This window comes from Chaetodon trifascialis, chromosome 4 (genome assembly GCF_039877785.1).
Source record: "Chaetodon trifascialis isolate fChaTrf1 chromosome 4, fChaTrf1.hap1, whole genome shotgun sequence".
In the NCBI taxonomy this organism is placed as follows: domain Eukaryota; kingdom Metazoa; phylum Chordata; class Actinopteri; order Chaetodontiformes; family Chaetodontidae; genus Chaetodon; species Chaetodon trifascialis.
The window spans coordinates 11,100,278-11,124,393 of NC_092059.1; the positions used below are offsets into that span (position 1 = coordinate 11,100,278).

General features: G+C 40.7%; 2 protein-coding genes across 6 annotated transcripts; both read left to right on the forward strand.

Annotated features, from left to right (window-relative positions):
• Nucleotides 1-1,642: 1,642 nt before the first annotated feature.
• Nucleotides 1,643-9,123, forward strand: tax1bp3 (Tax1 (human T-cell leukemia virus type I) binding protein 3). The gene is made up of 4 exons (XM_070961699.1): nucleotides 1,643-1,857; nucleotides 4,634-4,753; nucleotides 6,310-6,387; nucleotides 6,555-9,123. The coding sequence occupies exons 1-4, from the start codon at nucleotides 1,819-1,821 to the stop codon at nucleotides 6,753-6,755; spliced, it is 438 nt and encodes a 145-aa protein (XP_070817800.1). The 5' UTR covers nucleotides 1,643-1,818; the 3' UTR covers nucleotides 6,756-9,123.
• Nucleotides 9,124-11,801: 2,678 nt separating this feature from the next.
• slc1a6 (solute carrier family 1 member 6) lies at nucleotides 11,802-23,329 on the forward strand. Of its 5 annotated transcripts, none has more exons than XM_070961297.1 (12): nucleotides 11,802-12,063; nucleotides 12,150-12,224; nucleotides 17,358-17,624; nucleotides 17,713-17,850; nucleotides 18,033-18,240; nucleotides 19,035-19,077; nucleotides 19,296-19,418; nucleotides 19,527-19,711; nucleotides 19,947-20,180; nucleotides 20,277-20,471; nucleotides 21,230-21,364; nucleotides 21,632-23,329. In XM_070961297.1, the coding sequence occupies exons 3-12, from the start codon at nucleotides 17,402-17,404 to the stop codon at nucleotides 21,828-21,830; spliced, it is 1,683 nt and encodes a 560-aa protein (XP_070817398.1). In that variant the 5' UTR covers nucleotides 11,802-12,063; nucleotides 12,150-12,224; nucleotides 17,358-17,401; the 3' UTR covers nucleotides 21,831-23,329. The 5 variants fall into 5 exon arrangements, with proteins under 5 accessions (XP_070817398.1, XP_070817400.1, XP_070817402.1 ...); XM_070961299.1 differs by having other exon boundaries at nucleotides 11,889-12,079; XM_070961301.1 differs by having other exon boundaries at nucleotides 11,907-12,021.
• Nucleotides 23,330-24,116: the final 787 nt, after the last annotated feature.

Sequence of the window (24,116 nt, forward strand, 5' to 3'; positions counted from 1 at the left end):
GGAACTAGTGCCAGTGCCTGGTGGATGCTTTATTTATTTATTTCTATTTATCTGTTAGTTTATTCAACAAAGACAACACAAATCAACATTGCTACTCAAGAAGAAGTAATCCACACAGGCATCTCACTGAAGCTAATCCTCCCCTGGCTAGGCTTTTAAAGGTTAAATGTTTTATATGACTCTTTGGTAACGTGACAAAGCATGAAAAGGCAGCATCAGGAAGTATTATGCAACATATGTAAATCAGAAATGAAACAGCTAATGTCAGCTGCTTTGAATACATGACATACTGTCCTGTAGCATCACATGCTGATCTGTTATCAGCCAGATGATGAGGGAAGCTGGAAGAAGCAGACACAGGTATTGGTCAAACCTGTTTCAAAGGTCAAAACATAGTGAGTAAAATTCACCTTTTCACAGCTTGTGGACGTGGAAGTGTTTTCCCAAACACATCATTTCATTTTTACTGTAAATGGCTCATGTAGTCATAACAACTAGAGATAAGGATTAGAAAGCATGTGCGCTCAATATTTCACATTTATGTACATGAAAAGATCATTAATTTAAAGCATTAAATCTTGTTACATGGCTGAGCTGATTAATCACATTTCTTGTTTAGTCTGTATTGTTTCCAGTTACAGGTGTTCTAATAAATATTACTCTAGCATCTGTGATTTTGACTATGACGAGTCAGGGACGCCCTAGTTTATTCACCCATACTGTACATTTACAGAGTTTCTGTTTCTGCTCTGTGCAGCTCCTCCCATCCCCTCTCCTCCTCTTTCCTCCTCATTTCTTTCGTTTCTCACGTTGCTTTTGTGACATCCTCTTCACCCGGTATTGGGGTGAATGCTGTGGCGGTGTAAAGAACTTGGATTTTAATTTGACCAGGAACATGTATTTGTTTTAATATACAAAATACTTTGAAGCTGTAGATGTTAAACATTAAAGTGCAGTGAAAACTTCAACATTTGCCACTGAAATGTAGTAAAGTATAAATACACAGTAGCCTACAATGACTCAAGTAAATAAGCTCAAGTAGGCTACAATCACCTGAAATTGTATTTAAATACAGTAAATTCCCTTAGTTAATTTCCACCACGGGAACTCATTCAGAATTGCCTCTGACATTTTACTTAAATGGAAATGCAAATAGGCTGATTATAGAGCCCCATTGTTGACAGAAAAAAAAGAAATACACTTACACTTTCCATGATTATAGAAATAAATAAAAAAAAAACAATTAAAGACAGCACACGCATAGAAAGATAATCAAAACTACGTTTTGTGAAAAAGTAGGACAGTTACGTACCTTCTTACTGCGCCTGGTCGACTGTTTTCTCCTCATAACAAAAAGAGGGGTCTGAAGGCTTTACACGTGAGGCGGTCCCTCAGATTATTCGGTCAAGTAGGTGGGATGGACTGTCTGCGGGATCACGATGGAGGTCACTCTCTGCCAGCTCCTTTTAAGGAAAACACCCAGCCGTGTGCCGGAACACACAGAGGACCAACAATCCCTCGGAGAGTTTGATTTGTAACGCTTGCCATCACAGAGTCGGTGGGGCGACGACTAGCTGTTAAACGCCGCCCTCCCTGGCTACCCCGTGCACAAAAACACGCAGATCTGATAATCGAGCAGGCGAAGTGACGTCATCTGGGAAGCCTTTGGGTTCCATCCACGAATCATCCTGTTGGTATTTATGTAGTCATCTCGGAAGTTGTTCCGTTGTCGAGACCTGTTTTTTTTTTTTTTTTACTTTTACAACAACAGTCGTCGCAAGTTTACACATTTTCGAGCCCAAACTTTCTAGCGACACCATGTCTTTCGTCCCAGGCCAGCCGGTGACTGCTGTTGTGGTAAGTTTGGGAGCAGGGCTGTTTCCATTCAACGGGACTCTATTGTTCAGTTTCTGGTTCGATGTTAACGTAAAACTGTATTAGCACTTAAGTGAGGGAACTATTGTGAGTTAGCCATGGTGCTCTCACTAACGTTAGCTAGCCGTCTGAACTGAGACATTACTTTATTTGTTTAGCTGAAGTGAAGACCGTGAAAGCAACCTGCCCCGTCAGGAGCCATTTACTAGCATATTCCATGTTGAAAAAAAAAAAAAACGACCTAGACGGTTAATTCAAGCGAGTAACTCGTCAAACCACAGCAATAGCGACTTGGGCGTCGAAATGTGATAGAAAATGCATGTTGTTGTTGATTCTTAATTATAAGAGGAGAATATCTTGACATTTATTTATTCGTACAGATGGGCGTCACCACCGTCGGTGTGATTCAGTCTTCCTGGTGGACTTTACACAAAGTCATAGAATATAGAGTACAGTTGGACTGTAGTATTTCTTGCGCTGCATTCACATGCTGCAGGAATTCTCGCAGTTGCAAATAGATCATTATGATTTAGCCAAAGAAAGCGATAGATATGAGTGAGATGGTTTGGATTTAGCCCAGTAAGAGTTGCCAAAATGTCACATGGGGGGTGGGGGTGGGGGTGGGGGTAGGGGGTCTGGAGCAGGTATGTTTTAAGGAAGTATGGAGGTTAACTTTTTAAGTAAAAAATAATCAGAAACACTTCCAGCTGGAGATGCTTTACTGTCACAAGTGAAATATAGTATAGCTTAACTCTTTCTTTCTTTCTTTCTTTCTTTCTTTCTTTCTTTCTTTCTTTCTTTCTTTCTCACAAAGTTTTTCAATAAGGATCACTTCAGTTTAGTTAAAAAGGAGTTCTGACAAAGACATCTAATTAACAGTTGAAACATAAACTCCTCAGAGCTGCCTGGTTGTGAAATACTCTCCAAATGACGTCAAATTTATTTTGTCTGTACTGCAGTTTTCTGTTATTTCTCACTCCACATTTAAAAATGCGCCTGTTTTATATACAAGTAGTGTCCCATCTATAGATTAAGTAGTTCTTTTTTTTTTTAACCCGTCAGGCTTGTAAATCTCCTTTTTACTGGGAGAGAAAAAATGTGTTATCATGCCTGCAATTCCTGACTGACTGACAGACACTTAATCAGTATTATCAAAGTTCCAGACATCCTTAGACTTCATTGTAAACACTCAGTGAATGTCTGGTTATTCATCACCACACACACAGGCAGTCTTTGTGTTGTGAGGAGTCCTACTGTCAGAGTCATCCATCCATCTGGTCAGTGAGCCTGCAGCTGCTTGTCAGTGTCAAGGGCAGGGCCGCGCTCATAAAAAGTCTCTGTGCCACGATGGACTTCAATTACCAGGCAACAGCCTTTGAAATGCACCATGTGTCATGCTGTGAAATTTGTCTGCAGCTGATAAATCAGGGCTGTATATGCTGTCATTTACCTGCCTTTGAATTGATGACAAGCTGAATGTCACTGAGAGTTGATTTCAAACCTTTTCGTTTGCTGTGTTTTCAGTACTGTTCATGTTGCAGTTATGGATGATGACAGTTACCACAAAAAAAACATCCAGAGTGCCCTGTCTCATTTAAAAAAATTTGAGCCAGATAAACGATTTCAGGAACTGCTGAGGAGTGTTTTGGTAGTGATGATTTTTAGTTGGACTGTTGCATCTAAAAAAACAGTTGTTCCTCTCAAACAGTAAGAACTGGAGTCTCTTTAATCAACAAGAACAGTAATGGACAGGGACTTGTGTCACTGACACTGCTGTAGAGACAGTATTGTCCCAGCACTGAGAGACCAGTGGTTCAGACCTCTGACACATAAAAACACTGCTACTATCTGATGTCCACTCCTTTCCTGATCAGAGAATTGTCAGTATGTAACAGTAGTTATAAACAAAGCGTGTCATGGTTTTTATATTGGCACTGTAATGCCCTGTGAAGATTAATCTGATTTTGGTTTCATGCCTCCACGCCAGTGACAGCCATGGCTGAAGGCATTATGTTTTCGGGTTGTCCATTCATCCATCTGTCCACACTTCTGTCTATCCCATTCTCGTGAAGTCGATACCTCTGGAATGTCTTGAGGGAATTTCTTCAAGTTTGGCACAAAAATTTGAACTCCAGGATGAGCTCATTGGATTTTGGTGGTCAAAGGTCACTGTGACCTGACAAAACCTATTTTTGATCGTAGCTTATAAATAGATTCATGGCAAAATTTCACACAATTGTCTCATAGGATAAAATGATTAAGTGATTATATTTTATATCCAGAAGGTCAAAGGTCAGCTTCACTGTGACATCATAACATTCTGCAAAAACACTTTTCTGCCCATTATTCAGTACCATAAAGGGCAGATTGTGACCATATTTCAGTCGTTCAGATACTGAATTGGAGACACTAATCTTGGGTGTCCACCTTGAAACTGTGCTGATTGTACAGATCTTCTGTGGTGCTGGGTTGAAGGTGTGTGAAGCATCCATGTTTTAGAATTTGCAGCAACATCCACATCTGAAGCATTGTAATTCACCGCAAGCTCATTGGTGTTGCTGTTGAGTGATTGTCGGTGCACCATGTGATGAAGCTCTCTATCAATCTTCCTCTGTAAGAATAGTCTCTAAGTGAAGACAGCACGTGTCTCACTGGAAATGATTCACTGGACTCATACATGTCACGGCTGGCGGAAGCATACAGCTGCAAGGTGGTAATCCTAGGTTGTTGGGTTGTTTTTTTTTTTTTTGTCCAACAGCAAAGGATTGAGATCAACAAACTACGGCAGGGAGATAATCTGATCCTGGGCTTCAGCATTGGAGGAGGGATAGATCAGGACCCCGGACAGAACCCCTTCTCTGAGGACAAGACTGACAAAGTAAGTCTGTGTGTGTGTGTGTGTGTGTGTGTGTGTGTGTGTGTGTGTGTGTGTGTGTGTGTGTGTGTGTGTGTGTGTGTGTGTGTGTGTGTGTGTGTGTGTGTGTGTGTGTGTGTGCTTTTCCATCAGCTCTTTGTAATTAAAACATGTTACAGCCACGGGTAAGTCATCGAGACATAGTTACTATGTCTGTATTTATTAAGACAGTATCGCTATCTGAGAATTTGTGCTCAATTATTCAAAATCAAATGAATAATTTGACTTAAGTTCAACTTAAGTCAAATTATCTCTTTAAGTCAAATACATTAAAACTATTTAAGCAAAACTAAAATCCTGTAATTCTCATTGAATTTGAGTTGATTATCCGTAGTTGGGGGTTCAAAACTACACCAGGACAATCCAAAAACAACACGATAAAACAACAGAGACAATCCATAAAAGCAGTAGAGTAGATAATGAATGGTAATAGCGAGACGTCCTGCACACAACATAAAGTACAGAAAATGTCCGTCAGGCAGAGACAGCAGTGAAGTTCATTCTATGATGAGACCTTTCCGTCCTTCCCTGGATTTCAGGGTCTCTTTGGAACACAAAGCTATCAGTTGAAATATAATGTGGTATAACATACCACCTGACTCTTCCTCTGTTCCTGATCACACTCCTGTCCTGCTGCAGCACACTGATACCAGAGCAGTACATTGGTGAGCTATGAATGAGGGGCAGGCCTGAACACATCACCTGCAGCCTCAGGTGGGAACAAACCACACTCAGCTCACTGATGTCATAGGAAGGAAAACTGTGGGTTTACACAAAGTCGAGTCTTATGTGCTGAAAGTGTATATGCACTGTACTTTCCTTCAGGATTTGACCTTTCAGGCTTTCCTTTAGATATTCTTGACACATTTATGAGCATTACTGGAGCTTTCCCACAGAGATGTTCAGGTGTTCTTATCTCATCGATACTAGTGAACCTTTATTCTGAAAAGAACAACAGGCCTTTGTCTCGTTTGAGGTATCTGTTGGGCGTGGTGCTGAGACCAAGCAATCAACTCAATCAACAGAAAACTATTTTTAAAATCAGTTGATCATTCATCAAGCAGATATGTCCAAAATGTGTTCAGCTTCTCAAATGTGAGGATTTTCTGCTGTTCTCTGTTAACTGACTTGACTTTTGGATTGTTGATTGAACAAAACAAGCAATGTGTGATGGGCATTTTTCACATTTTTTGGACAAAATGATCAGACAGTTAATCAAAATAATGGTTTGTTGCAGTCTTAGTTCTATCTTGGTTAATGTGCTGTACTGTACTAATGTACTTGTTTTACTGTAATCATGAATGTTAATCAGTATTAGACCTATCGTACTCAAGGGCTGAGTTTTCCCTCATTAATGCTATGAATCTAAACATGCTTTAATGATTACAGTCAAACCAGAGAGACTGTATTATATTACAGTATTTGTGTTGTTTGTTTCAGGTGCCATTTTCTGTATGTTAACTTGTTTTCAGTGTTTAGATAAGCTGTATTGTTTAATAATGTGTTTGTGTCGTCCAAAGGGCATCTACGTGACCAGGACAACACCAGGAGGACCGGCAGACGAGGCAGGCTTGAGGACGGGCGACAAAATAATGCAGGTGTGTAGTGAAACAGAGCTTTGGTCTAGATCCACAAGATGGCACCATGTGTACACTCAAGAGTCAGACAGGCGCTGTGCATCAGGAGCAGTGCTCACCTTAGTCCTCCCGTCAATCAATTTAGTGCTAACTTAAATTTGAGACTTAAGTTCTGCTCTTCCTTCCAGGTGAATGGCTGGGACATGACCATGGTGACCCACGACAAGGCTCGTAAAAGACTTACAAAGAAGAACGAGTGCGTGGTGCGGCTACTGGTAACCAGAAAGTCGTTGGAAGACGCTGTCAAACACTCTATGGGCGGTTGCTCCAGACAGGACCATGGTGGCGCTACTTATAACCACAAAGGAAATACAATAACTAAGGACTGAACACTCTCATACACTGAGAATCCCACGAATTCAGATGATGGTGGCCTTTATAACTATGTCAATGTAAAAATATCACGCAAACCACATCAGATTGTTTAATATGTAGGTGACATAACCTGATGCCTGAGCCTGCTCAGGTCAGTTCTTAGTCATTCTGATCAGTCCTTAGACAGCGAGACGGTGCTCTTTCAGATCTACAGCATTTAATTTACATTTACATTTAATCTGAATCAGCTCTCGAACTGAGGGACGAATTCACTCTGAGAATATGCTAAACATTTCAGTAATGAGTCTTTGGAGTCCGCTTTTTGCCAGTTGCTGTCGACCTTTTCACATAAAGAGAAGTGTTCCAAAACTCACACCATCCCTTTTGTCTCATTTTGAGTACAATCAGCAGTTTTGCCTGTTTGAAAATGTTGTTATGGATCATAAAAGGCACGCAATTTATGCAGATTTTCAGAATGATTGTGGTGGTTTTGATTTTTGAACAACAGCAGGCTGAAATTAGTTTTTGGAAGAGCTTTCATAGTGCTCGCCCTTCATCATTTGAGTCATTCCCACTGAGGAGATACAGTATTTGCCAAATATCCATGGTTAATAAGAGTTCTTTGGGAGTAATCGTAGTCCGTCTTCATGCAGCTGACCAAAGTTGGTCTTGATGGTTTTGATACATCAAGAATGTCCATTGCGGTTGCACCATCAATGATCAGCATTTCATCTCATTTCAATAATAAAAAAACAACGTTCTGCTGTCGTTCTTGTCAAGATCACAGCATCAAATGCCAAAGTAAAAGCTGAGGCACTGAAAAGTAATCAAAATATGTAAAGCAGTGTTTGTAATCTTTCTTTTTTTAATGTACCACAAAGCATTGACCTGTAGGCTCCGTCTTATAATGCATGTTAATGTCCTTTCACTAATTATCCTTTTACTGACGCATCTCTCTGTTCTCTCTTTTTGTTAATGTCTATTACGTATGTGGGAAGTAACATCTCTCTTTCTGAGTCTATGTAACAAAATGCACATTTTCTTCCGTTACACTAATTATGTCCCATACAAACAGACCTACCATCATTTCATTTTCAGTACATTCACCCTCAAGTATCACCTTGACCGGGTTCTGCTATTTCGCTGTTTAGATGCAAACAAAGCCAGTAGTTTCACACTGGAATCAGCTACGTTCAGATTGTCTCAGCCTGTAAAATGTTTTGAAACTGTTTATTGTCACTGACCAAAAATCCAAGCTGACACTGAGTGAATGTTGTTTGATATCTGGGAATGCGAACAGTAGCCTTAAATGAATACTTAATACCACTAAGTTTAATGATTTGTTTCCGTTTCTCCTTTTGCCATTCCACTGTGGTTTCTGCAGCACAGCAGTGATTCCCTGCCGCTGCTAGAATACACTACATAGTATTGTAGAGGAGTGATTTTAGTACTAACCATAAACCGTGCAACCACAAACAAGATTTTGGCTTTGAATTGTTGTAATCCTGAAAATGTTACTCCAATAATAATCTTTTGTCTTTGGGTGATCTTATGGCCTCTGTTTTATTATGCTAGTGGTATTATATGATAACATGTATGTGTTTAATAAAACCATTTGTATAATATTAACATCTAATATACAACCCAGGTTCTAAAAAAATTAGGACGCTGATTGAAACGTAAATAAAACGTAATGTGATCATTTGTAAAGCCTTTTGACATAAAACAGTACAAAGGCAATATATTTAATGTTTTTTTTTTTTTTCTAAATATCTGCTCATTCTGAATTTGATGCAGCAACATGTTTCAAATAAGTTGGCACAGGAGCAACACAAGACTGGGAAAGATGTGGAGTGATGGATATTAGAGCATGGGCTCAGGAACACTTAGTAAAACCATTGTCTGTGAACACAGTGTGTTTCCAAATGACTGCATTTTGTTTTTATTTATGTTTAAACAGCATCCCAACTTTTTTTAGGGTAGGGGTCATTATAATCAAATGTGTAAAATGTAAGTTTTCATTCCAAAATGGAATATCCACTGTAAGGAAAACAGGTTTCTGCTTAAAGCATAAAATAATAATGCAACAGGGGGTCAGCATCATGCTGATATAACAGTAAATCAATGTTAAAGGTACAGTCTGCCTAAAAGAAGTCTCATGGAGACTGAAAGAGTCAAAATACAAAATCAAGTCTTGTTTCAATTCAGGTTAACACATTTTCAATTCAATTTTGGAATGAAACCTTTCCATTTTTTTTTCTGTTTGAATTAAGTCTGTCCAGCTCCACATTTTGTAAACTTTCAGCAGAGCAGAAAAGTTTTGCATTTGTATCCAGTTTACTCTGTGGATGCTTCTCCGATATAAAAAGACTGAAAATGAAACATACCTCTCTACCATTTATTGATAAAGCACCAATATAGTAAGATCAGAAGTAACTATCTATTTTTACCCCTGTCCTCTCCACACTGCAAAGCCTTTTTTATCTTACAGGCCCTTCAGATAGCTTCATGTCACCCGTTATAAAGTAATCAGCTGACATTTCAAAGCAAAGAATCTATTCCCTGACCTTTCTGTGTTCGCCAAGGCTTTTTGATACAGAGAGCTTTCTCGACTTTCATCTCTTAAATATGTGAGCCTGGAACCAATCACTTGCCTTTGAACTGAGGACTTGGGGAAACAAACAGGCCGCGATGCAGAAAAACTACTGGCAGAAAGTGACTCGCTATTAAAAAAGCTCGTGAGAGAAGTTTGATTTTGATGTGCAGCAGCGGTTCATTTGGATTCGGGCGTTTAGAAGCACACATTCCTCCATTTTTTCCACTGAGCAACTGCAGTCAGAACTTAAAGATGTAGCAAATTAGATCAATGTCCAGTTCTTTCAGGCATTTTCGTTCTCAATGTATTTCATCATCGCTGTTTTTAAAAGAGGCAGCTGCAGTTTGAGACTCTTTTCTCAGGCCCAAACTTAGCTGTAATTTCTTTTAAGTCTTAAAATAACACCTGGTCACATCATGGGAGAGGGTCGATTTAGGGCAATGCTGAGCTAATATCCCCCCTTTGAGAAATAATTGATGAGTGAACCGTGTGTGTGTGTGTGTGTGTGTGTGTGTGTTTGTGTGTGTGTGTACGCATGTTATTTTGTTCCAGGGACAGAAGGAAGCATGCTCCATTCCACTTGCCTGAGCATCATAATACTATTATACCATGTTATGACACAATAAAGTGGATGCACAAACATCTCAGGCAGCGCTCAGACTCTCAATGTGAGTGTGCTCTCGCCAATACGACAACATTAACACATTGCATGTTGCTTGGTAACTAGACCACCCAACTTCATTACAGGAGCTACTGTCTACCATAATTCAATCAGCATTTACAAATTATGATGACTTAATAATTTTGTTGCCACGTTGCCAGACAAGTTTTAATCTATTTTTTAATGTATTAATTTAAACAAGCTCACAACATCCCATCAAACCGAACAGTCGATATGCTCCTTCATGTCTAAAGATAACACAAGAGATAAACGTTCCTTCCTGCAGGCGGGTGAATAATTACGCCATCCACCCGTGGATCATACATGATCCTCGCCTCCCACGTTATGGCAGGATAATTGTGTTGCCATGGCGATGCAATCTGCTGCTATCACTTTGGTCCTGCACCAGATTGCAACCAGAGGGAAGTCCACAGCCTCACATTCATCTGCTGCGTGCTAGGTGTAATGAATGGCTGGAGAGCGGGTCTGCTCATTGTTTTTGCAGAAAACGTATGGGCATGCAGAGGTTTTCTGTGCGTTCTGTTGATAAACAGCAGAGAAGTGTGAGACTGTTGTTGTTCATTAACATCTTTTTCTGCCGGACCACTTGGTGGGTCCATCTTTACAAACACATAATGTGTGGCAAATGCACAGAGCTTTATTTTAATACCCAAACAGACCAGATATGCTAGAATTTTGAAGAAAATTAACAAAATGGTGTAAAGAACATTTGAAATATTTCCATGTGATGTGGTGCTGCAGCTGTAAAAAGAAATCATACTGGGTTTGAAGTTTTCCCTTCATGTAGGCACCATTGGCAATAAAGTTCATAGGAAAAACATCAGGTCCATTTAGTGGCTGTTTTGGGGCTTTCATCCCACAGTCTTTAGCACATGGACTTTTCTAGCTGTCACTGAAATGTAGATTACAGATTTCAGTTTTTCTGGGGACTTCATATCCATCATGGCCGGCAAGTTTCAGCACAGCAGTTGAGCAGCAGTTCTGGTGCTTTCAGGCTTATGACATGATCTTCTTCTCAGCAAATGGAATTAAACACATCCTTTCAGCCAGTATGGACAAGAAGTCCTTAAAGTGCTCAGAAAAATGAGATCCAGGGCAACTTCATCTGCTGAGGAAGCTCTTGGGATTCGATGGGAAGCAGTTTGAAGCTTGAACGTTGACTCTCAGATGCTACGAAGCTTTGGAGGAAGCAGATGCACAATGCTCTGATAAATTTCATGTTTAAGCTTGAAGAAACTCAGGATTATTCCCAAATGCACATATTAAAGAGTTTGTTTGAAGATGTCAAACTCCTGTAAAGCTGTCACTGCTGCTCTCCCTGTTTATTTAAACCCATCAGTGGTTTTGCACTTGTGGTATATGATAATAGATAAAACTGCACAAATATGGTGCAGTCTTTTTTTCAGTGTGTGGTAGGCTTCATGCATATCAATGCAACTTTTGTGAACGTGAACACGATGAGTGGGTGTGAGAGAGGAAAGCTGGGCAGCTGCGTGCCAAAGGGTTACAAATCCACCAGCTCCCCAGAGAGCTGCAGAGCACTGAGCGGATGCGTGTTGTAGTAGCTGTTGTGCGCTTATGCTGCTGCCTCCTTCAGGACCCAAACTCACTGTTTGACAAGCACCATGCGTGCAGGTATCACCATGTAGATAATCAATCACCTTATCGTAAGGTAGCTGTTGTTATCTAATGATGAAATCCATTAAGAATATTTCACAGTGGCTTCATTGGTGCGGACGGGCAGCAGGTGGTTCATCTTTATTATTTATTTCTCTCCTGAAGGATCCTTAACCTCTCCGCCTCCCACGCGGACCTCCCAGGCGCTCCTCTCCGCCGGAGGCTCCGTGCATGAAGCGCCAGCCGCTTGGTAGTAAAACGGGAGATAACAGTGAGGACGATGATGATGAGGGGAGATACAGTGTGTGGGCATCACTAGTTCATTAGCGTGGTGGAGAGAGAGGCATCCACATGACGGTGTGAGGAGCGACTTGGACACACAGAGGTGTGGAAGATTTGTAGTTACCTGGTGTCTTTCTCTCCGCTAGTAAGTCACTTTCTGGGTGAGTCTGGCTCCGTCTGAGTGAAACTTGTGTGGGAGGTTGTTGAAGTTTTAATCCCTGTTTTTTGCAGCGTCTGCAGGGAGGACAACCATCTGAAGACCTGTCTCCTCATGACGGCTTGACTCAACTACAAGGCTGAAACAGGGTATCTATCTATCTATCTATCTATCTATCTATCTATCTATCTATCTATCTATCTATCTATCTATCTATCTATCTATCTATCTATCTATCTATCTATCTATCTATCTATCTATCTAGTTTGGTGATGCACTCTCATGAAGTTGGGGGTCTTGTGAGATGGAGATTGATTAAGGACTGGTCAGACTCAACGCAGCCCTCTTGTCCCCAGTCAATGGTGAAGCTCCCAGGCTGTATAGGTTGGAGTAATTTATGCTGAATTTACATACTCAGGTGTGATTGGCTTTTCCTATGTTTGATTTGAAGCTCTTTTACAGCTTGTTTGAGAAAAAACAACTTGTCACTCTTCTGTCACTTCATGATCTAAAAGACGATGTTTTGATCCTCTGCTCCAGGATTTTTATATTTGTTAACTGTTGTGTTTTCTGATGTTAAACAGTTTGCGTGTTACTGATACCTCCAATCACTACCATAAAATTCTAACCCCCCCAAAAAAAACTTAAACATAGTTGAGTGACACAGGAAACATATTCGTACTTAATAAGCGTAATTAACAGGAGTCCTGCTGTATAATGTAAGTTGGACATAGTACTTAGTACTATGGACGCAGTCTCTAACCCAAAGGTTTGTGAAGATGCTGTGAAGCTCAGCGTCAGTGGCTCATCTTGGCAGTGCAGCCATGCCCATAACTATGCATAACTTTAAGCCTTAAAATGATTTAAACAAATGAATTCTATAGAAATTCTGTTGTCATGAATGGGGAAAAACATTTTTTGCACCAGGCTGTAAACATATTCATCTCTGCTGTAACGATGGACATTTTAATATGGAGGTCTATGGGGACTGACTCACTTTTGGAGCCGGCCTCAAGTGGCCATTTGAGGAACTGCAGTTTTTGGCCCCAGTGTTGGCTTCTTTTTTCAGCCCCAGAGGTTGCTGCTTTTCAGGAACTTGTAAAAGAGAACATGAGCAGCCAATAACAACAGCTTCTGTTCAGAAGACATTATGCAGCTGAGTATTAATCTTCATGATGAGTAAACTGTTTTAATTTTAGAAAATCTGTAAAAAAAAAAAAAAAAAAGTATAGTAGTAGTATAGTAGTAGTAGTAGTATAGTAGTAAAGTATATAGTAAGTATTTAAATTGCCATGTTTTGCAAAATGCTGTCACCTGAGCAGGTTTCTGTGCTGTGTGTTCAGGGAAGCAGATCTTGTGTGTAAAGACATTGTGTTGAGGGTGCAGAGTCAGATTGGATGGATGGATTTGACTTTGATGGACTTGTCATGGGTTGGCTGTTCAGTGTGCATGTGTGTGCATGCATGTATGTGTGGAGGTGTTGTGAGAAGGTCAGGCCATATGAGAGGCCTTTTCATGTCTGTCTGCTTATGAGAGCTGAGCAGTGAGACTTCGTGCCATTGCGCCGCTCAGCTCCAGACACTCTCACACCGTCGTCCTCACCATCTGTCTACAGCTGAGAAACTGAGAGCTGTTATCTGACTTTGATCGGACTGTTTGACACAGACTCTAAACCATGAGTGGTGAGTAACCAGTGAACAGCTCGCTGACGTTTGCAAAGCCAAGAAGCTTCTTCTATCTCTGTATTTTGTGTGGTTATGTGGAGAATACGGCATATTTGAATTTACCTGGACAGAAAGAAAACAGATCTATTGAGAAATTTTAGAGACTCTAACACATTTATAGCAGCATATAAGGTGCACCCCCTCTGATTTTGAAGGAACAATTCTTATTCTATGGCATCAAAAGGCTCTGTGCATAAAACAAATGAACTAACGAAGAATATCTGAGGTAGTTGTTAAAGTACCATTATTGTGCTGCAGGAGTGAAGATAAAAAAATATATGATAGACTGTAATACAGAATTTAAACAGTGTTTGCAGCAGCTTGACAGGAGATTCCTGTGTGCTGGTATAACCTAACATGTCAGCCTGAAGTGGCTTTAGTTGAGGTGTGAAATATACTCTGCTTTACAGGCTGCATGCCCTTCACCAACAATACTGATCACACTGAGTTCAATTTTTAAATAGTTGGTAGTGTTAAGTGCTGCAGCGGTTTTGGGTTTCACAGTCAGATATTTTTGTTATCTGTATGAAAAAATACCTGTTGATCATTTTAGTTACTGACGCTTTCCATTTCTCATTTCTTTGCTTTTAGCTTGATGTTTGAAAGTTGGTCTGGGTTAATCCATTGCTGGATGTTTGGGTTGTCAGACAAGAGAGCGCTGCCTCCAGCCTGACCAGGACTGTTCAGTTTGAGGCAGAGCTGGTGGCTTTAGACTGAAAGTCAGGTCGCTGCTGTGGCAACACACAGCTGGCACAGCTGCTCAAATGAAACACAGCAAAACAGTGTAGTGCAGGTAAGGATAGTTAAAAGTGCAGCTGTTCACTTGGGCTGTGGATGGTATAAGAATATGGCGTCCACTGCAGTGTTTGTGTTCATTTTCTCATTACACCTGATCAATAGTTAGATGGAAGAAAAAAAAGATTGCCTTACAGCACATATTTACCCAAAGGTGACGTAATCCTATTGTATGGAGTTGATTTAGGAAAACTGGTACTAAAAATGGGTGCTGTGTAAAACATAAATAAAATAGAATGTGATCATTTTTAAGCCTTTTTGACATTTACTGAAATGAAAACAGTACAAAGACAATTTATTTAATGTTGTGGGGTTTTTTTTGTAAATATCTGCTTATTCTTAATTTGATGCAGCAACATGTTTCAAACAAATTGGGACAGGAGCAAGAAAAGAATGGGAAAGGTGTGAAATGCTCCAGAAAACACCTGTTTGGATCATTGCACAGGTAATCAGGCTCATTGGTAACAGGTGAGAGTGTCATGATTGGCTATGAAAGGGGCATCCTGGAAAGGCTCAGTCATTCACAAGCATGGCTGGAGCGAGGTTCACCGCTTTGTGAACGCATGATTCTACAAAGAATATTACTACATGTGCTCAGAAACACTTTGTGAAAGTTGTCAGTAAACAGTTTATGTCACAACTGTCGACAGTTGATCAGATACAGTCGTACTCATAGAAAGCACAGAGCACAGGAATGACAGGAAATGAGATATAAGTCTTATATCTTTAAGCTGACTGTCTGATAATATATAATTAAGCACAATGATGTCTTGTTTAGCAGCTGATGTTGAGGCTTCATTGTTCCTTCATCATCTTCTCTGTGACACTGATTTGCACTGAGCAAGACATCACATTTTGTAGTCATAAGTGGTCCATTTCAATGCAAATGCCAAACTGAGGAAGCCGGTAAAGTAGAAGTGATTTAATGCGCCTTTTCATCCACTCATCCATTTAGCACTGTTGTGAAACAGGACCATCAGAGCTCTCTTGAGTCCTCCAGACTTGTTGTTAAACATTGTGACTGCGTTGCATATTTTAATCAGACGCTTCAGTTATGGACACGCACGCTCATAGACAACAAGCACGAACGGTGCAATGTGAGAGCTGCTATCCATCTGACACCGAGCTACAGTAACTAATGGGTTTGGATTATCAGGGGTCATTCCACATAGCCTGCTCAACAATAGGTCTCTAAGATTGTGTGTAGGATGTAAGGATAAATATGAGCCTCAGAACAATGGACAAAAGAAAATCAATAGACATGAATGATGCACACAGAATAGATGAAGTCATATGGTAAGTGTTTATCCCTCAGGGGAGAATCAACATATAAAGGTGTTGGAGTGACTGTATTGGATGTAAAGGACATGCTGATGAAGAGGCTGTCTGTTCACTCTATTGTTCTTTAAGCGCTGGACTTCAAGTCTATTTGCTGAGGGTGATTCAGAGGAAGTGTTGTAGCCTAGATAGATAAGGAACGGCCACGTGCTGCACAGACTGCTTTGTGTAGTTCAACAGGCAAACACGGTAAGACTATACAGATGCTTCATGTTTGTAACTTTTTCGTTGTTGTTCCAGCTCTTACTTAAACTAAATGATCAGAAACTCAAGCTGATATTTACTTACTGTGCAAAAATGCAGCATTAGGCGTGTTGTTAAGGAGGAAGAGCACACTTGTAGCTTGCTTCATATTGAAGGTCGTGCTCTGTGGACTAAAGTTAACATGCTCTCTGTTTCAGTAGTGTTGCTGGTTGGAGAGAACCAACCAGAGGCCTGATATCTATGTATATTATGTTTTAATACGTACTCATAAAAGGGTTTTCCACACTGCATTGTCTTAACAAAATAAAAGCAAGTTTTATTCAGAATCTTAAGAACTCAAAATAACATTAGCACTGTACAACATGAGGTCTAGAGCAGGTGCTTTTACTTGTGATACTTCAGAACTTTTAATATCAAGTACTTTACTTTTATATTTCTGTGGCAGGAGGAGGTGGAATTGAGAAAGTAGATGTTTTTACCGATGAGTAATTTTCCCTCCCTTTCTGGCTCGTTATGACTGAGGAATGACGTGCTACAACAGACTATCACATGCTGGTTCATGTGATTTCAGACTGGGGTTGAGCTTCAGCTACTTATTTTCGCTGCAGATGAATCTGTTGATTATTTTTTCAGTTAATTGATGAATTGCTGTGTGCGATGTTTTCACATCGCTTGTTTGTCCAATGAGCAGTCCCAAATCCCAAACATATTTAACATACATTGATACGAAACTGAAAAATGGGAAGCTGTGAAATTTGCTGTTTTTCTTAATAATGACTTATCCAAGTTGTTATTGTTAGTTTTTTGTCCATCTACTCATCGTTTTACCACTAGATTGAAGCAGCTTGCATGAAAAGGTGGCATTTGCTCTTTTGGCATTACAAAGAAATTAGATATCATTAAATAAATAAAGCTTGTATCTGCCACCACAGGTTAAGTACCCTGCAGGGTCACATGGTGCATACCTTCCGTTTCATGGCATTACAGCCAGGCTTGGTTTTGTTTTGCAATCTTAAGCCATCTTAAACACACACAGCAGCTCTGCTCCATTTGACATGACTTTCCCTCCAGTTTACACTTTCCTGTCATCTGTTTTTGGTAGCTCATGCTTTCATGTCTGTTGGTCAATGTCATCAAAATGTAACCCAGCCTGCAGTTCCTGCCAAAAATCACACATGATAAAAACTTAATATGTGACCAAGTATTTCTCCCTGGGGCCAGTTTCCCATGAGACCTGCCTCTTGGACCAGGTGCTGGAGCTGATTATGAACGAGAAGCCCCCAACCAGCGCTAGCCTTTTCCTAAACGAGGACTCGGACAAACCCCCCCTACCAGAGAGAGGAGACTTGAGGAGGCGCATACGCAGGGCCATGGAGAGGAGAGCCAGCAGCATGAAGGAGAGGATGAGCTCCATCAGTAAGGACACCGTCAAAGGTTTCCTCAAGAGGAACCTGTTCGTTCTGTTCACTGTCGCCGCTGTGGCTCTGGGTGAGTGAGGAGGAGGTGAAACAACATTTTCTATACAGTCAGTTGGCTTTATTAGCCTTTTTGTCATTTTGTGCGCAAATGTGTTTAGGTGTAATCCTGGGCCTTACTTTACGCCCTCACAACCTGTCCCTGAGGGAGATCAAGTACTTCTCCTTTCCTGGGGAGCTACTAATGAGAATGCTACAGATGCTGGTGCTGCCTCTCATCGTCTCCAGTCTGGTTACAGGTTGGCTTTTAACAGACACACGTAACGCTCCCAACATGTTTCAGTAGAGTACCGGTCTTAAAATATCGACAGCTCCAATCACAGCAAGAAATAATCATACAGGTCAGGCTCGGGAAAACCAAACACTGATAACAAGATCTGAATTTACAGCAAACTAACACAATTAATTTCCTCTCTCTCAGGTATTTCCTCCTTGGACAGCAAAGCGTCAGGTAAGATGGGTGTGCGTGCAGTGGTCTACTACATGGTGACCACCCTGATTGCCGTGTTCATTGGCATTGTCATCGTGATAATCATCCGGCCGGGGAAAGGCAGCAGGGACAGTCCTGTGACCAACAGTGGAAACATAGAACCAGTTCAGGCTGCAGATGCTTTCCTGGATCTCATCAGGTAACCGCTTGGAAACTCTGGAATCACCTGTATTGAATCGGTTTAAGATGTGATTTAAGAACCCAATGTATTCATCTGAAATTCTGTTGTCCAATTCCAACAGTGCTAGCCCATTACCAAACTTCTATTTCTGTGCTTAAATTTTATGAATAGCTTTGCTAAAGCAATACGCCTGTTAATCCCAGTTTACAATTTAAATGCATGAAAGACCATTCAAAAGTACAGAGTAGTCTCTCTTTAAAGTAAGAGTCTGACATTGCTGAGACTCAGAAGTTTGATACCACTCATATCTACATTTAGCATGATGCTACATGATGCTAATAGTCCAGCTCCATTTTTGTACGCATTAAAAGACACAAGGTATGGCAGGTTAAGTCGTGAGTTTTGCACAGTTAAAAGTGCTGGAAGCCTGATCTACCTTTGGAAGGAACCAGGCTAGCCTTTCCCCCTTATTTCCAGTCTTTATGCTAAGCTAAGCTAAACTAAGCTATCTGGCTGTTGGATGTAGCTTCATAATGGACAGAAATGATCGTGGTGTTTCCCAAAATATCAAACTATCCCTTTAAAGACTTATGAGGACATTCAGACCTAAAAACAGATGGAACAGTGATCGTGGAAATGCACGCTGTCATGCACCCATTATATCTGATGAAACAAATGACTCGTTCTTAATAGCGTGGTTATTGTTTAACGTGTTCTAATATTACAAAATGTACAACCGGCTCTGACTCATGCAGTATCGTTTTATAGCCACATACGAATATAAACATAATAATATCTCCTTTTTATCACAGGAACATGTTTCCTCCCAATCTGGTGGAGGCTTGTTTCAAGCAGGTGAGGCTGTCTGTTCCAGTCAGTGATATAAAATTTAATATAGTTTCCTTTAACATTTTTTATTTTCATTTTTTAGAAACATAAAACACATACATTTCATATTATTACCCAACTCCCATCATCCATCTCCAGACTCAACCAGCCACAAAGAGAATGCATGAATTCCTGATAGGATTGCTGGTTAATTTTTTTAGGTTAATTTTCTTGCTCTCTTACAGTATAAAACTGTTTACAAGAAAACTGTGTACACAAGGAACGTGACAGTGAGCCTGAACCTCACCGACTCCCTTAACATCACAGAGTCTAAGCTGAACCTCAGCAGGGTGCTGCACACCATACAGGTGGGTGACAGTCGTAGACATCTCCTCTGAAGAAGACAAGGACATGGTGATGTCAGACTTAAGTCTTATTATTTATACAGATTTTAATACACATGTTTTGTTTGACAGGAGACTGTGGAGGAGACTGTCCCTGTGTCAGGCTCCTCTGCCGGCGTGAACGCTCTGGGTTTGGTGGTTTTCTCCATGTGCTTCGGTCTGGTCATTGGCAACATGAAGCAGCAGGGCCAGGCCCTCAGGGACTTCTTTGACTGCCTGAATGAAGCCATCATGAGGCTGGTGTCCATCATCATCTGGTCAGTGAGGACTCTCAGAGTTTGAACAAACTGGAGATGATACTGTCAGGCTGGTTGTTTGGACGCTTAAGACTAAAAATGAAAAAGTATTGGATATTTATCGCTAAAGATGGTGTGTCACAATTGGTAAACTGTAAAGACAGTTAGTGAGTTACTGAGTTAGTTATTGAAACTCATTTTAGTTTTTTTAACATGTGCGTCTGCCTCTCTATCCTCATCACATCTCACCTGTCAGGTATGCTCCAGTGGGCATCCTCTTCCTGATTGCAGGAAAGATTGTGGAGATGAAGAATCTGGCGGAGGTGGGCGGCCAGCTGGGGATGTACACCGTGTCGGTCATTGTGGGCCTCCTCATCCACGGCCTCTTTGTCCTGCCGCTGCTCTACTTCCTGGTGACCAGGAAGAATCCCTACATCTTCATTGGCGGCCTGCTGCAGGCGCTCATCACTGCTCTGGGAACCTCATCTAGGTAAATCTCAGATATTGTGTTTCAGATTATTTTATTGTGCGTGTCAGACGGGTTCTGACTAATGATGCTTCGTCTCTTTGTCCTTGCTTACTGCAGCTCTGCTACTCTGCCCATCACCTTCCGCTGTCTGGAGGAGAACAACCGCGTGGATAAACGAGTGACACGTTTCGTCCTCCCTGTGGGTGCCACCATCAACATGGATGGCACCGCACTCTACGAGGCTGTGGCAGCCATCTTTATTGCTCAAGTCAATGACATGGACCTCAACTTTGGCCAGATTCTCACCATCAGGTAACCCTGCTTTAGTTTTGTTATCTTTGGTGAGGTTTACATAAAATACATTAAATACTGCAGATGCTGGAGGCGTGGGGCCCCAAATGTCGGCCTGTGTGAAGTTCAAAAATAGAGTAATGTCCTTTATTATTCTCCCCAAATATTAAGCTGTATGCTACATGGAGCTGTACAGCGCCAAACAAAATACAAAACAGCTATAAACACTCACAGGCACTAGAAGTTGTGTATCGATCAACCAAACTGCAGCAGAGAGGCCTCAGAAACAGTGACAACAGGCTAACGGGCTAATAGGCTAACAAGCACCGAGTCTATTATTAGCAACACTTTTCTCAGTTTGCTCTTACTGCACAGTTTGTGCACAGAAATGCTCTTCCACATGAAGTCTGTGCTTCATCTTTATTACCACCCAACTCCAGAGGAGATTGTGTATTTATACTATGATTCAGCTGGTCAGCATTTCAGCAACAAATTCCAATTGTGTTCCAAGTGTAGATTTCATCTTATAAACATTCTTATAGTCACTAAAATCATCTGTGTGACATTGTCCTCTTTGACAGCATGTGCACAACTTTCTGCAGTTTATAGAAAATAAAGCTGTGTGAGCAGCTTGTACATAATTCACGTTGTTTTATAATTCCTCATGTGCTTTTATCACTCTACTACTCCCTACTCTACTAAGTGCACATGTGCTGTTGTTTGTTTCCCTTTATTAAATGTCTTCACTCTCCTCTCCATCCCTCCCACCGCCCACTCAGTATCACGGCAACTGCTGCCAGCATCGGAGCAGCAGGCATCCCTCAGGCTGGCCTCGTTACCATGGTGATCGTATTGACATCGGTGGGACTGCCCACAGAGGACATAACACTGATCATCGCTGTGGATTGGTTCTTGTGAGTTCCCAGTAAATGTCAGCTTGATGGGGATTGGTCTGTGTGCCGTTCTGTGGGTCTGCCAGCCTAAATGTCATTGTAAAGCTTCAGAGAGCCCAGAGGTCCCGCCACTACAAAGGTTACTGATGCATAATGCAGAGTGACAGATGAGAAAGCCTGTGTTTAGAGGCACATTTGTGAATTTTGGGCTGAGGATGTCTTTAAATGATATACAAACACTGTCTCTACTGTCTCTTTTTCCATTCTTCTTCCTTCCTGTCTCTCCAGGGACCGCTTGCGTACCACCACCAACGTGCTGGGTGACTCGCTCGGGGCTGGCATTGTGGAGCACCTTTCCCGCGGAGAGCTGCAGAATCAGGACGCCGAGGTGCGCAACTCCGTAATCGAGGAGAACGAGAAGCCCTACCAGCTGATCTGCCAGGAAAACGATTCACTCAATCACCGCAACAGCGAGACCACAATGTGAAGACAAGAGCGACACCCTTAAGGGCTTCATCCACCTAAAGCATTTTAGCTAGAAGGTCGGCTTGCAGTGGTGCAGGGACAGTTTTAGAAAATAATAGTTCTTGGTCAACTCAGCCAGTGCTGGGGGCTGTATAAAGCCCAGCCCAGGGCTGCTCAGCAACAGAAAATAAGTAAACATACTGTTTAGGACATATCCTATGCCTGCAATCTGATTCAGTCAGTGCCAGTTTTTGGGGGGCATTTTGCTGTTTGATGACTGCTAAATGACAGTTGAAAGTAATTTTTAAGAAGTCTTCAGCTTCATCACGTCTTCAAAGATTAGCAATTTACGACCCAAACAGTGAGAGCATCGTAAACTCCACACCAGCATCAGTGTAAGACTGCACAGTATTAATTCATTATGACAGCTGATTTTCCAATATGTGAATATGTAAATCTGCATAATTTCGCATTGCATGACATATCACAGATTTTAATTTTTTTTTTTTTTTGTCAATCTTATTATGACTACCTCTATTAGGACTTAGATATGGATCTTCTACAGCACTACACACGAGAATATTCGAGCATATCAGTAGGATGCATATTCATCGATCTCAGAATTGTTTTGGATCCTGTATTTAAGTTTCTCATATATATATATTTTATGTTATTTAAGTTTGCTTGCACAGTGTAATTGTACCATTTTGAATGTACTTGACTGTTAAACACTGGAGGACAGTGTGGAGGAGAGTCTTTGCTACTTATTGTTTTGACGTGACTTGGTAGAATGTTTTTCACTCCGTGCTTTATTATAAACATTTTTGCGTGTTTCCTGTATTTCTTTGGTGCTATTGCTCTCAAACTATGGCTACAGGACTGTGCTGCCACGCAGCAGTTTCACAGGAACACCTGCAGTTATACTCGTTCTGAACTCCTTCCTTTTTCTTTTGGTAAAAGTTATTTCTGTGGGGTTTTTCTTTTCATTTTCTTTTTTCTTTTACATTTTCATACCATTACTAATTTACAAACATGTGTAGTTTCAAGTTTAAAGATAATTAAAGGACTTTTTGTTGTTGGGCACAGATCCTTAACATCAGTACATCATTACACCTGCCTGTTTGTAGTTTTCTGCTTTATAAGTCCTGTTATCAACTAAATATGTTATTTAGTTTTGTTCTATTTTGACTTGAATAATATATTGCAAGCTAATGGTTGATTTGTTTTTGTTTTGTGAAAAGGTACTATGAAGAAAGTTTGTGAATGCCTTGATGAACTGAATGTACAGTTACTTTATGCTTTTTGGTGTTGATTGTTTTAGAGGACGTGATGTATAAACATGAAAGTGAAAAATTTATATCCCGTTTAATTGAAAGCGCTTCTGACTTTGTGTCACCTTTATGCTCATTAAGAGGTTTGACTTTAGTTTCAATGCTCGATGTTATTTCTGTGAGAAGCTCAACATTTGATGGACAGCTTATGAAAAATGTGACAAATAAATGGCTCAGGAATTGAACTGTGATTCTCATTATTGTGTTTGTGGCTACCCCTGGTGGAGGATATTCTTCTGTCCAGAAGCTGTTCTCCTTTGAGACAGACGTGGGTCAAACTTTTGAGAAAAAAGTGTGATACCATTTGTAATGATAACTGGACGGGTTTTATGTTAGAACAATTCAATTATGTAGGTAGTTGATCACTAAACAGATGAAAACTTAACGATGTGCAATATTAAAACTGTCTGTTTCCATTGCAGTGTTTTACATGGCAAACCTCTTTGTGGTTTTGAAAATAATCCAGGTCTCACTCACTGATGAATGCGCAAAATTAGCTTTTTGTTTCTTCATTCGCATAAATAATTTTCAGTGTATTTATACAGTGTATTGTACATTGCTGCTACTTTACTTTTACCCCTTTGCTTTATGACATGCCAGTTCCAAACAACGTTAAACATGAGTCATGCCAGCAGCTCTGTGATGCTGTACTCGGGCAAAGTGGTGCTTTGAGCTTAATGCTAAAATGTGCACAGTGAAAATGCTAACACAAAATGTATTTGGTATATTATACATAAAAAGTACAATGTTCATCATCTTAGTTTAGCATCATAGCATGTTAACATTTGCTAATTGATCACCAAAATCATTACAATTCATCCTCAGGGCAGCATGAATATTTTTCCTGGCACTGCATCCAATATTTGTTGAGATATTCCAGTCTGGACTGAAGTGGTGAACCCCCCACAGACCGAGCATAGCTGAATAAAGTGTACTGTATAGTAAATAAGACATGCAAACACACACAGACACCCCAA

What these genes read in the sequence shown, in the direction of transcription:
- slc1a6 (XM_070961296.1), top strand. An exon ending in GCTTTCCTGGATCTCATCAG is followed by an intron (nt 18,241 to 19,034) that starts GTAACCGCTTGG and finishes TTTTTATCACAG; the next exon opens with GAACATGTTTCCTCCCAATC. An exon ending in GGGTGCTGCACACCATACAG is followed by an intron (nt 19,419 to 19,526) that starts GTGGGTGACAGT and finishes TTTGTTTGACAG; the next exon opens with GAGACTGTGGAGGAGACTGT.
- tax1bp3 (XM_070961699.1), top strand. Translation starts at nt 1,819, where the DNA reads ATGTCTTTCGTCCCAGGCCAGCCGGTGACTGCTGTTGTG. An exon ending in CTGAGGACAAGACTGACAAA is followed by an intron (nt 4,754 to 6,309) that starts GTAAGTCTGTGT and finishes TGTCGTCCAAAG; the next exon opens with GGCATCTACGTGACCAGGAC. An exon ending in CGGGCGACAAAATAATGCAG is followed by an intron (nt 6,388 to 6,554) that starts GTGTGTAGTGAA and finishes TCTTCCTTCCAG; the next exon opens with GTGAATGGCTGGGACATGAC.